General features: G+C 46.0%; 1 protein-coding gene across 7 annotated transcripts in view; it reads right to left on the minus strand.

Moving 5' to 3' along the window:
• WDR7 (WD repeat domain 7) overlaps positions 1 to 13,909 on the minus strand; it is a 799,383-nt gene that overhangs the window by 670,156 nt on the left and 115,318 nt on the right. For 5 of the 7 annotated variants that reach the window (XM_063959708.1, XM_063959718.1, XM_063959737.1 and 2 more), the window contains exon 10: positions 2,803 to 2,925. The exons of the other annotated variants lie outside the window; for them this stretch is intronic. In XM_063959708.1, coding sequence (XP_063815778.1) covers positions 2,803 to 2,925 — 123 coding nt within the window. The remainder of the gene's footprint in view (positions 1 to 2,802; positions 2,926 to 13,909) is intronic. 7 annotated transcript variants of the gene reach the window in all.

Here is a 13,909-nt window from a genome sequence, read left to right on the forward strand (position 1 = left end):
GGTGTTGTGCTCATGTTCAGTAGAAGATACATTCACCACAGAGACAACCAAAGGATCACAGTAATTCTGTGTGGTATAATGTATCTCCTAGGAATAGCGCTGGGATGGCAACAGCTAAGTCCGCCATTGTAACATGCGAACTCCACCAGCCAATGTGCAAGGTGACAAATATTTTGTGGAAAAGTTCTCAACAAGACTGCCTGCCTGCCCGCCTCCTCCGGATCCCCGCTAGCAGTGCTTCGCTCTTCTTCCGCGCGATGTGTGCGTTCATCCTCAGGACCGTATGACAATTGCTCAGGTTTTTTTTTAAATCTTATTATACTTCCCAAACTATCATTTTGTTTATGAACAATAAGCGGATTGTTCTGTGAAATTTGCAAGTCGTCCATTAAGTCATTATCTCCGGGGATAATGAAAAGCGGAGGACAAACCTGTGAAAACACTTAATAATTGGACATTGTTAAAAGGAAACAATCCAAAAACAAAGAGCAGGCGGGATGCAGAGGAAGGCAATTATGTCATTTTACATAAAAATGGTGGTATTTAAGCTGGTCTGCTGAGCACTGCGGCTACCTGGTGGTGTAACGAGAAGGAAAGTGACTGATCAATGATCACCCGGCAACAGAACTGATAGGAAGCAGAGCACAAAGACCGCCCACGTCACCGGGCACGCTGTTCTAGAAAGATGTTCTCTCACTACCCAAACTCATCACCAACAAAAAATGTCTCTTTTCAACACACAAAAGGCTATACAAAACAAAAATACCCATGCAAACACAAAGCAGCAACATGTCTGCACATTGTTTCAGTGGTATCCAGCTGGAATGGGCTGTGTATGTACACCTCAGGAAGAATGTTATACACACTTGTAACACAAGCATTTTCCTAGCAGGTCGGCCTATCGCAAATCACTTCATACGTGATGTACATAATAGAAAACACAGATGCAGAACAATAAGTCACTGCGTGCAAAACATCTTCGATCAGGCAGGCGTGCATTATAGCAGAGCCTTATTTGTCCTACCTACAGTGCTTTCCCAAAATAGCATTGATGCCTAAGGGGGGTATTCTATTAGTGCCGTTTTATCAGCCAGTTGAACTAGTTGAAAAAACTTAACTTTCTGTCCGTTTGTAGGTTGAATTACATTCGACCTATTCAAAGCCCGTTCAGATTTTTCGACTACCGCCCAGGCGAAAACCACGTGGATCTGCAAATTCGCTGCCGATCCACGTTTTTTGTGTCAAAGTTTGCGGGCAATTTTGACAGTTTTTGATCTGTTTTCGCACATGCCGATTCAAAAAAAAAAAAAAAAAAAAGGTTGAAAACGGATAAAGAAAACTGTCGAAAGCGCACGCAAACGGTCGAATTAGTGCCGATTTTCCGACTGTCGGAAAATTTGGCACTAATTGAATATCCCCCTAAGCCAGTTCAGGATCGCTGACCAATGACGAGAAAGCCAGTGACAAACAAAAAGTCAGCTCGCTATTGCATGTGACGAAAATGTATTTCTCGTTGGCACAATATAAAAAATAAAAATGTATGTATGTATAAACGATTTTGGTATTTATTGTTATAAATAAAACATGACATCAGCACAATATCATAGAGATAAATCTAATCTGGTTAGTATTAAAAAATGAAACGGTTCTTTATCAGTATGTCGCATAGATGGAATTGGTGTTCAAGTGAACCTTTCTTAACTAGCATGTAGCAAAGATAGATACGTTGCTTGAAAAAAACCCAACGCGTTTCTGGGACTTCCTCAGGGGTACAGATTCGGTCATAGGTATAAGAACAATTTAACCCTGACTCTATAAGTAGAACGTAACCAGCTTCATAAATTGATAGCACCACAGCTAATTGACAATCAACCAGTAATGGGATCCTCTCAGAGTTCAAGGAGTATCACCTTGAACGTATCCATCTTTGCTACATGCTAGTTAAGAAAGGTTCACTTGAACAACAATTCCATCTATGCGACATACTGATAAAGAACGGTTTCATTTTTTAATACTAACCAGATAAGATTTATCTCTATGATATTGTGCTGATGTCATGTTTTATGCATAACAATAAATACCAAAACTGTTTTTATGAAGTTGTTCTTATGTTAATTATACATTAATATGATGTACAGTACTATGTTCTAGCGCCCTCAGATCTGTACATTATTTGCTATTTTTGAGCCTCGTCTAACAGGAGGTTCTTCTTGAGGTGCAGCTCCTTTTTCACTTAGCGTCCCTGGGTACCTTTTTTAGTGTATGTATTATATATATATATATATATATATATATGTATACATATACACACACACACACACACACACACACACACACACACACACTTTACAGCAGGCGTATTAAACATTCGGGGACCGAATGTATTAAACATTCGGCCCCCAGCTGCTGTGGAACTATACATCCCAGCATTCCCGGTCACAGTTTTGCTATCAAGGCATATTACACCTGTGGCAGTGCATGATGGGATGTGTATTTCCAAAACAGCTGGAGGGCCAAATGTTAAATATCCCTGCTTTACAGCTTCTGGTAGGAATCAGGAATAGATACAATTAATCACAGTTTACCAGCTATACACCACAGTGGCCAAGACTTAATCATGCAAACTACGTGCAATGGCAGTTACAGAGAAGTTGTAGAAAGTCAGAATTGGAAAGTGTGATCTGCATGCAGATTTGGAAAGTCCTACATACAGTACTGCACTGTGCTACGGGTATAAGCCACACCACACCACACCACACCACACCACACCGGTATTAGTCAGGAGTGCCACACAGGTCTTACTATTGGCTCAGAGGGCTGGATGTGAAGTAAAGTCCGTGGGGTGTACAGTTCTAAGACTTTCGCTTGGTCTGAGATGTGTTCACACTCTGGAATCTGGACAACAGCTTCCACATCAAACCTCCCCTGTGCCGGCCACACCACAAAACCACATTATAAACCGTGACATGTTACAGCAATCATCGCCTGGACAAACTAAATAACACAGGACTGTATACGGAAAACTAAATAATGAAAAATATTGTTTAGCAATGAAAGAAAAACAATTAACAAAACAAAATAAAAAGAACACAAAATTATTCATGTAAAAAAAAAAAAAGCAAAGGGGAGATTATTAATAAAATGGAAAACAAAACAAAAAAACTTTTTGATAAAAGGTTATCCTCAATTTGTACTCTGACAAAACGCACTCCTGACACGGGTTAATGGACAACACTCGGCAACCACAGCTTCATTTTCTCTGCTCATCTTCCACAAGCATGCGCCAAATATTACAAATAAATCTAAACAATAATAATATAAACACAAAGCTATGATGCCAATCATGCTGCTTCCGTGATAACCAGCGACTTATTAGGAACTGCAGATAACGTCTAGGATATCCGATTAGACAATGACCAAGGGCCTAATTCAAAGCTGGTCGCACGCACTTGTGCGACCGCCTCTGCTTGATTGGCAGGCAGAGGCGATCGCGGGGCAGTCGAGGGCGTTGGAACGGTGATGGGGGGGCGCGGTTTAGACAACACAGGCGTGTCCAGACCGTTTGCGATCAAAAAGCTGTGTGATGCTTTCGCACGTCCGCGAGGTGGGAGAAGGGGGGCTGCGATGATGCGGGGTGGACTAGCCCTGTGCTGGCCTTCCCTCCGCATGTCAGAGATTTTGATCGTAGAGGTGCATTTTTTCGCACATCTACGATCAGGTCTGAATTAGGCCCCAAGTCTCTCTTTCTCATCTGGCTACTCAGGTCAACCACAACATGGCCACAAACGACTATGTTATATCTAGAATTATAGCTAAGGCCTTAGATTAGCAGTAGTTTACTCTTTCACACAGATGTACTATGTATTTAGCTTAGAATAAATTTGCTGCCAAACAGAGCGGCGTTGTGAAGATTGTACAATACTATTAAAAAAGCTGCTCATTAAAGATCGGGTAAAAACAGTAAGGAAGCGTTTTATTACCTCTCCCCTCTTCTACCTGATGCTACAGTGATGGGATCCATATCTAAATTGCTGCACTGCCTAATGACACTGACTATCCCCTTTCATTTGTATAAAAATGTAACTAGCACGGGTGATGTACTTGTCACTGAGAGCTGGACGCATTTCAGGACACATTGGGGATACAGAAAGGGGAAGGGTTCCGTATAGATCCCAACGGGTCCCGTATCTACTAAACTAAAGGATTTGCCATGGGCTCGCGTTTGTCTTTAATCATCCTGCCCCTAAAATATACATATATTCAATAAGCCCCGAAGAGACATCATTATTAAAAACCACAGATGTTTCTTCGGGTGTTGCGGACATGCTATTCGATTGGCTCATCCGTTAAAAAGTGCATTTACACCCGTAAACACACGGGTTCAGTGAAACCTGTGTGTTTTCAGGTGAAATAGCCCAGTTTTCGTATGAAAACGGGGCTGTTATCGGGGATTTCGCTTTGGCGAATTAGATAGCCCCCCCAGCGATAATTTTACATCCGCAGTTGCTGCGGGTAATTGAATATCCCCCATAGGGTTAAAATAAGTAATTTATAAACATAGCACCATTACTGACTAAAACTAAATTTGTCCTTCCCTTTTCCACAATGCAGACAGACATCAAAGCCTGTAAAAATAGGATTTTAATTACCTACCAGTAAATCCTTTTCTCGTAGTCCGTAGAGGATGCTGGGGTCCACATTAGTACCATGGGGTATAGACGGGTCAAACTAGGAGCCATGGGCACTGTAAGAGTTTAATAGTGTGGGCTGGCTTCCCCCTCTATGCCCCTCCTACCAGACTCAGTCTAGAAACTGTGCCCGAGGAGACGGACATACTTCGAGAGAAGGAAATACACAGATAGTGGTAAGATTCACACCAGCTCACACATAACAAGGCAAACCAAGCTAGCTAGCTTGAACAAGTCAGCAACGGCTGAACAACAGTACTTAACCAAGGAACAAGGTAGTACCGAACCAAGTAACAACTGCAGGAGAACGAAGCGCTGGGCGGGCGCTCAGCATCCTCTACGGACTACGAGAAAAGGATTTACCGGTAGGTAATTAAAATCCTATTTTCTCTTACGTCCTAGAGGATGCTGGGGTCCACATTAGTACCATGGGGATGTAGCAAAGCTCCCAGTACGGGAGGGAGAGTGCGAAGGCTCCTGCAGAACTGATTGACCAAACTGTAGGTCCTCGGAAGCCAAAGTATCGAACTTGTAGCACTAAGCAAACGTGTTCGACCCAGACCAAGTAGCCGCTCGGCAAAGCTGTAAAGCCGAGACACCCCGGCCAGCCGCCCAAGAAGAACCCACCTTATGAGTAGAGTGGGCCTTAACAGATTTTGGACATGGCAATCCTGCCGTAGAATAAGCATGCTGGATAGTGATCCTGATCCAGCGAGAAATCGTCTGCTTAGAAGCAGGACACCCAATCTTGTTGGGATCATAAAGGACAAACAGAGTCCGACTTTCCGTGACGTGAAGTCTTCTTCACATGAATCTTCAAAGCCCTCACAACATCCAAGGACTTTGAGGTGATTGAGGCGTCAGTAGCCACTGGCACCACACTAGGTTGGTTGATATGAAAAGCCGACACAACCTTTGGAAGAAACTGCTGACGTGTCCTGAGCTCAGCTCTATCTTCATGGAAAATCAAGTAGGGGCTCTTGCAGTACAATGCCCCCAATTCAGACACACGTCTAGCCGAAGCTAATGCCAACAGTATAACCGCCTTCCAAGTGAGAAACTTGACCTCAACCTCCTGTAGAGGCTCGAACCAATCTGATTGCAGGAACTGCAACACCACGTTAAGATCCCAAGGTGCTGTAGGAGGCACAAAGGGAGGCTGGATGTGCAACACCCCTTTCAAGAAAGTCTGAACCTCGGGGAGGGAAGCAAATTGTTTCTGGAAGAAAATGGACAAGGCCGAAATCCAGACTTTTATGGAGCCCAAACGTAGGCCCACATCCACACCTGCCTGCAGGAAGAGGAGAAACCGCCCAAGTTGAAACTCCACCGTAGGAAACTTCTTGGATTCACACCAAGACACATACTTTTTCCAAATGCGATGGTAATGTTTAGACGTTACTCCTTTCCTAGCCTGTATCAGGGAAGGAATAACTTTGGTTGGAATGCCTTTCCGAGCTAAGATCTGGCATTCAACCTCCATGCTGTCAAACGTAGCCGTGGTAAGTCTTGATAAGTGAACGGCCCCTGTTGCAGAAAGTCCTTTCGAAGAGGAAGAGGCCTCGGATCTTCCAGCAGTAACTCCAGAAGATCCGCATACCAAGCTCGTCTTGGCCAGTCCGGAGCAATGAGGATCGCCTGAACTCTTGTTCTTTTTATAAGTTTTAGAATCCTTGGGATGAGTGGAAGAGGAGGAAACACATACACCGACTGGAAGATCCACGGAGTTATCAGTGCGTCCACCGCCACTGCCTGTGGGTCTCTCGGCCTGGAACAGTACCTGCGAAGATTCTTGTTGAGGCGGGAGGCCATCATGTCTATTTGAGGTACGCCACAAAGACTTGTCACCTCTGTGAACACCTCGGGGTGTAGTCCCCACTCTCCTGGATGGAGGTCGTGTTTGCTGAGGAAGTCCGCTTCCCAGTTGTCCACTCCCGGAATGAAGATTGCTGATAACGCCATCGCGTGCCTTTCTGCCCAGAGGAGAATCTTTGTTACCTCTGCCATTGCAGCTCTGCTCTTCGTTCCGCCTTGGCGGTTTATGTAGGCCTCCGTCGTTACATTGTCCGACTGCACCTGAGTGGCCTGATCTTGCAGAAGATGTGCAGCTTGTAGAAGGCCATTGTACACGGCTCTTAGTTCCAGAATGTTTATCGGAAGGATGGATTCCAGACTTGACCACCTGCCTTGGAAGTTTTCCCCTTGGGTGACCGCGCCCCAACCTCTGAGACTTGCATCCGTGGTTAGAAGGATCCAGTCCTGAATCCCGAACCTGCGGCCCTCGAGAAGGTGAGGCATTTGCCGCCACCATAGAAGCTTTCGGCGACAGACGTATCCTTTGGTGCATGTGCAGATGAGATCCCGACCACTTGTCCAGGAGATCCAGTTGGAAGGACCGTACATGAAATCTTCCGTAATGCAGAGCCTCGTAGGAGGCAACCATCTTCCCCAGAAGGCGAATGCACTGATGAACCGATATCCGGGTAGGCTTCAAGACACCCCGGACCATTTCTTGTATCATCAACGCTTTCTCCACCGGTAGAAATACCCTCTGCACTTCCGTGTCGAGGCTTATCCCTAGAAAAGACAATCTCCTCATCGGCTCCAAATGTGACTTCGGAAGATTTAGGATCCATCCAGGATCCCTGAGCAGTCGAGTTGTGAGAACAATGGACTGCAACAACTTCTCCCTGGATGATGCTTTTATCAGCAGGTCGTCCAGATATAGAATTATGTTCACTCCCTGCTTGTGGAGCAGGAGCATCATCTCTGCCAATTGGAATGTGAAGGTACGCATCTTTGATATCTAGGGATACCAGGAATTCCCCCTCCTCCAAACCTGAGATCACCGGTCTCAGAGATTCCATCTTGAACTTGAATTCTCTCAAATATTGAATTAACGATTTGAGGTTCAATATTGGTCTGACCGAACCGTCCGTGAGGTGGAACTGGAACAATGACATTTGCCTTTTCCAATTTTTGAATGGCTTCCTGCAGGATAGCCCTTTCTGTCAGCAAAGCTGGTAAGCCTGATTTGAAGAATCTGTGAGGTGGAAGTTCTTGAAACTCCAGTCTGTACCCCTGGGATACAATATCTTGTACCCAGGGGTCCAGGCCTGAGGACACCCAGACCTGACTGAAATTCCATAGACGAGCTCCCACCTGCCCGATCTCCAGGCTGGGAGGTCCACCGTCATGCTGAGGATTTTGAGGAAACAGAACCCGGCTTCTGTTCCTGGGAACCTGCCGGTGCAGGTTTTCTGGATTTTCCCCGACCACCTCCTAAGAAAGTGGAAGAGACTTTGGACTTCTTAACCTTTGCGGTCCGAAAGGACTGCATTGTAGATGCAGAAAAGGACTTCTTCTGCGTCGGGGTAGCTGAGGGAAGAAAAGTTGACTTACCCGCAGTTGCCGTGGCAATCCACGCATCCAAAGCTTCCCCAAATAGAACCTGACCTGTGAAGGGTAGGTTCTCCACACTTCTCTTGGATTCCGCATCCGCAGACCATTGGCGCAGCCAGAGTCCCCTGCATGCCGCAACAGCCATGGAAGACGTCCGTGCATTCAGATGACCAAGGTCCTTCAGGGCCTCCACCATGAAACCTGCAGAATCCTGTATGTGACGTAAAAACTTTTAAATGTCACTTCTATCCATAGTATCTAAATCCTCTAATAATGTGCCTGACCACTTTACTATGGCTTTAGAAATCCATGCACTTGCGATAGAGGGCCTTAGCGCCACGCCTGAAGCGGTGTATATGGATTTGAGCGCAGTCTCAATCTCGCGGTCTGCCGGCTCTTTCAAAGCGGTAGACCCACCTTTTTAGACAATCTAGATACAGAAGCGTCTACAATAGGGGGGTTTTCCCACTTTTTCCTATCCTCTTCAGGAAACGGAAAAGCAACAAGAACTCTCTTTGGGATCTGGAATTTTTTCCTCCGGGTTTTCACAGGATTTTTCAAATAATGTGTTTAATTCCTTAGACGCAGGGAATGTCAGGCAGGCTCTCTGTCACACTCGCGGCTCTGCAGCTGCCGCGCTTACCGCTCCGGGTGCGCTGGGTCTCCCGGCGGTCGCCGCCCCCGGTGGGCTCCGGGTTGTTGCGTCTTGCTGGGGCTGCCTCCGGCGGGTTCCCGGGGTGTGGGCACCGCCATTGCGCCTGGCGTTCACGGGAGCGTGGTGGGCGAGTGACGTCATCGGCCCCTTCCGCCAATTGGGAGAGAGCGGTAAGTTCAAAGGAAGACGCCGTGCAGAGCTCCGGCGCCTGAGTATCGTCTCTTCTATGATCACCAGTGCTAGCAGCGTTCAGCGAGTTCTTTAACAGAACGTCTCCTGTGTACCAGCGTTTGCAGAGTATCTCTCAGTGGAACATTCCTTGTGCTTCCAGCGTTTGCAGAGTATCTCTCAGTGGAACATTCCTTGTGCTTCCAGCGTTTGCAGAGTATCACTCAGTGGAACAATCACTGTGCTACCAGCGTTACAGTGTATCAACGAGTGGAACATTCACTGTGCTACCAGTGTTACAGTGTATCACTCAGTGGAACATTCACTGTGCTACCAGCGTTACAGTGTATCACTCAGTGGAACAAACACTGTGCTACCTGCGTTACAGTGTATCACTCAGTGGAACATTCACTGTGCTACCAGCGTTACAGTGTATCACTCCGTGGAACATTCACTGTGCTACCAGCGTTACAGTGTATCACTCAGTGGAACAAACACTGTGCTACCAGCGTTACAGTGTATCACTCAGTGGGACATTCTCTGAGTTACAGTGTTTCTCTTAGGGGGACACCTCCTGTGTTTCCTGTATTACATGATATCTCCAAGTGGAACGCCTTCCATACTTCCAGAGTTACACTGAATCTTAAATCCTCATTCATTTCTTCAACATCGCTCACAAGCTTCTCATTCTTCAACATCGCTCACAAGCTTCTCATTCTTCAACATCGCTCACAAGCTTCTCATTTTTCAACATCGCTCACAAGCTTCTCGTTCTTCAACATCGCTCACAAGCTTCTCATTCTTCAAACATTGCTCATTCTTCATTCTTCAGTGTGCTTCACCATCGTTCTCAAATCATCATTCATTTCTTCAGCATCGCTCACAAGTTCTTCATTCTTCTGTGTGCTTCACCATCTTTCTCAAATCCTCATTCATTTCATCAGCATCGCTCACGAGTTCTTCATTCTTCTGTGTGCTTCACCATCGTTCTCAAATCATCATTTAATTCTTCAGCATTATACGCCAGTTACTACGGCTAGTTCTGCATGAGGAAAACCAACATCCAGCCATCCCTGCTCCGGCCCAGCTGTGGTTCCTCTTTCCGATCTTCGGAAGAACCCCCGAGTTCTCAACACTCCGAACCCAGGTCAGTGACACTCTTATTGTCAGTAAAGTAAGCTTCCTCGACCTGTTCAGGTACCTTGTCGGTGATATGTAAAATGTCCTTAATGGCCTCAATCATGAGCTGCACACCCTTAGCAATGGATGCCTCCCCCCTCAGTATATCTCCGTCACCGTCTCCCGTGTCAGAGTCGGTATCCGTGTCCCCCTGCATTATCTGGGCAAGAGCATGCTTTTGTGGGCATATACAGTACTAGGGGATTTTGATGAGGTAGTGGGAGTAGAACACGACAAAACCTTTTTTCAAAACCTGTGATTAAGTCTCATAATGAGCTATCCTAGATGAAATCTGGGATATCATTCCCTTAATAGAAGCCACCCACTGGGGTTCGGATTCAGAAGGCTGAGACAGTATATTGCATTCCTGAGTACATGGAATAGACTCTTCTGGAGAAGATACATATTCTGCAGCACAAGACACATAGTCCCTAGACATGGTAATGTGAGATATATAAACACACACACACACACAGGAAAATGTCAGACACAATTTCCCCCAGTGTACCTTCAGAGAGACACAGAGTATAAGGAGCCAGCACACACAGCGCCCCAGTAGGCAGTTATATGATAATGCCTGGCGCTGACTGAGTAACCTTAATAGATTACACAGCAATAATAACAGTGAATAACACTCTCCCCCCCCTTCTATGACCCCCTGGTACCGCACAGGATAGCTGAAGTTATGTGGAGGGCAGCGCTCCCTATCAGCATCTGTGTGTGTGATCTGCAGGGAGAAAATGGCGCTGGTGAGTGCTGGATCTGCTCTGAGGAGAAGCTCCGCCCCCTGTAATGGCGCGTCTTCCCGCTCTGTTGAGATTATACTGGCCTGAGGTAAAATACTTGCTAGCAGCAGTACACTCTCTCTGATAGCTAAATTGACCAGATTTGAGGGTATTGCGCTGGCCCAGGGCACCCCTCACAGCGCCGCACATCTGTACCTCTGAGCCCTCCGGAGCCCAGCATCAGTGCTGCGCTCCCACCCTTTTGCCGCCATTCTCGCCAGCTACCCGCTTAGCGGGGTGCCGGCGTCATACTCACCACCGCGATCTTCTGGCTCTGTTAGGGGGTGGCGGCAGTGCTGCGGGAGTGAGCGGTCGCCTCGGGGGCTTGCGATCATCACCCTCAGGAGCTCAGTGTCCTGTCAGCGGAGATAGGGGCCATTAACCTCAAGGGTTGGACACTACTCCCCCTCTAAGTCCCACGAAGCACGGAGGCTGTTGCCAGCAGCCTCCCTGTGCCTAACATCTTAAAATAAAATAATAAAACCAGAAAAGCTCTAGGAGCTCCCCTAGCTGTGACCGGCTCCACCGGGCACATTTTCTAAACTGAGTCTGGTAGGAGGGACATAGAGGGAGGAGCCAGCCTAGACTGTTAAACTCTTAAAGTGCCCATGGCTCCTAGTGGACCCGTCTATACTCCATGGTACTAATGTGGACCCCAGCATCCTCTAAGACGTAAGAGAAAATAGGATTTTTTTTTTTAATTCAATAGTTTTTATTGGATATTTAAGGTTTTGCTTTAACAACTTTCACAACAACTAAAATCAACAATAACATACATGAAAATCAGCATACAGACAGCTGTACATGTATAGAGGAAGAAAAAATAAGAAAGAAAAAGAAAAGAAAAAAAAGGAAGTAATAGAAAAGAAGAAGAAAAAAAAAAAAGAGGCACATAGTACGACAGACAAATGAGAATTCAGATAAAGCTATATATCTGCATAGCACTGGTGACCTGGAGCAAAACAGTTCTAATATATCACATCCAAATGAAGCACATGCATGGCAGAGAAAGCACAATATATTATAATAGAACATATCATGGCTGGCCGCGGGTTATCCACTTCTAAAATATTCCCCAAAAAGGAAATAAATACAAATCTGAGCCTTATCTATCCCTGAAGTATCTAGAGCCCATCCACTTACCCCAAACTGTAAGTAATTTCTTTTCCACTTTCCTAGCCAGGAACACAAATTTTTCATGCGCAATGGTTTCATTGACCAAAGATATCCATGCCTGAGGTTTCAGGGCTTCCCCAGCCAACCACAGCCTAGCAATGCAAACCTTAGCCAGAGCACATAGATTAATAACATACCGCCTGCTGGGCGGATCTAAAGCCTCCTCATCTATAGCCAGTAATACACACGTTACAGGTGTAAGTATAGGAGAGGGAATACCTGTATCCATTACGACACGTATAACTTCTTTCCAGAACACCGAAATTGTAGGGCATGACCAAATCAGATGCCAAAAGTCAGCTCCCATGCTTCCACACTTAGGGCACCCTGAGCTATGAGATCCCCCAATATGCGCCAGCCTCACTGGGGTCATGTACACCCTATGCAGTATATATAATTGTATTTGATGGTATCTAGCTGAAACAGTGGAGAGCCGGTGGGACCCCAAAGCACCCTTCCATATATCGTCCGACAACAGACCCACATCCAACTCCCACCTACCCCGAAGAGAAGCTAGGGGGTCGGTATGGTGCATCTGGAGTATACAACCATATATCCTAGAAACCAGGTGGCCTGAATCCAACGTCTGCAACATTAATTTGACTGGGGAATCAGCAAGAATTGGAGGGCCAGCAGGGAATTGGGCAGCCAAGGCATGTCGCAGTTGAAGGAACCGAAAGAAAAACCCTGAGGGGGATATTATGCTCTTGTTGAAGCAGCTGAAATGATTTAAGCGTCCCATCACTATATAAATGGCCCAAGGAATGCACTCCCCATTTTCCCCAAACCTCCCGGACCTGAAGCTGACAAAGTTCCGGCAACCCATAAATATTATCTAGTGGGGTATCAGGATCGATAACGTGACCATGCATCACAGAGTGAACCAATTTCCAAATCAAAATGGATTGTTTTATAAGCGGCAGTGTGGACATTTTAACACTGCCGCAGAGGAGTAGTTGAAGTGGGGATCCACCAGGGTAGTCATGGTTCAACATCAGCGAATGCAAAGCCAAGGCATCAAGATCGTTAACCCATTCCCAAATATGCGTCAGTTGTGCCGCATAATAATAAAACTGGAAGTTGGGAAGAGCCAATCCCCCCAATTCCCGTGTCCCGGTCAGAGTATCCAGTCGCAGACGTGCCCGCTTACTAGCCCATATCAAAGAAGAAAGTAACCCATCTATTTGTTTGAAGAACCTCTGAGGAACATAGACAGGAGACTGCTGTAAAATATATAGAAGTTTGGGTTGGAAAACCATTTTTACCATATTAACTCTCCCTGTGACCGTCAAGGGCAGCTTCCCCCAGGCCTTCACTTTACCGCGAAGGTACGTTATTTGTGTCGTGATATTAAGGAAGGAGAATTTCTGAGGATCATTAGACACCCAAATGCCCAGATATTTGAAGGTGTCCACCCACCGTATAGGAAGGGCAGTTAATGGAGTGGCAGGGATCTCGCCCCGGAGTGGGATAATAAAGGATTTCTCCCAATTAATCAGAAGCCCAGAGTATCGCCCGAACCCGTTAATAATTTCCAAAATCCTAGGCATAGACTCAGCATAGCGATCCACAAACAGCAGAATGTCGTCAGCGTACAGGGTCACTCTATTTTCCCTAGTACCCACTTTAAAACCAGAGATCCCCATGTCCGCCCTCAGGAGACATGCAAAAGGTTCGATAGCCATAGCAAACAGAGTAGGGGACAATGGGCATCCCTGACGTGTACCTCTAGTCAAGGGAAAGGAGTGAGACACAAAACTATTAACCGCCACTCTGGCTGAAGGGGAAGAATACATTAAGCGAACATATTTAATAAAATTTGGGCCTATACCAAATCTATGCATAATTTCCCACAA

This window comes from Pseudophryne corroboree, chromosome 1 (assembly GCF_028390025.1).
Source record: "Pseudophryne corroboree isolate aPseCor3 chromosome 1, aPseCor3.hap2, whole genome shotgun sequence".
Classification (NCBI taxonomy): Eukaryota; Metazoa; Chordata; class Amphibia; order Anura; family Myobatrachidae; genus Pseudophryne; species Pseudophryne corroboree.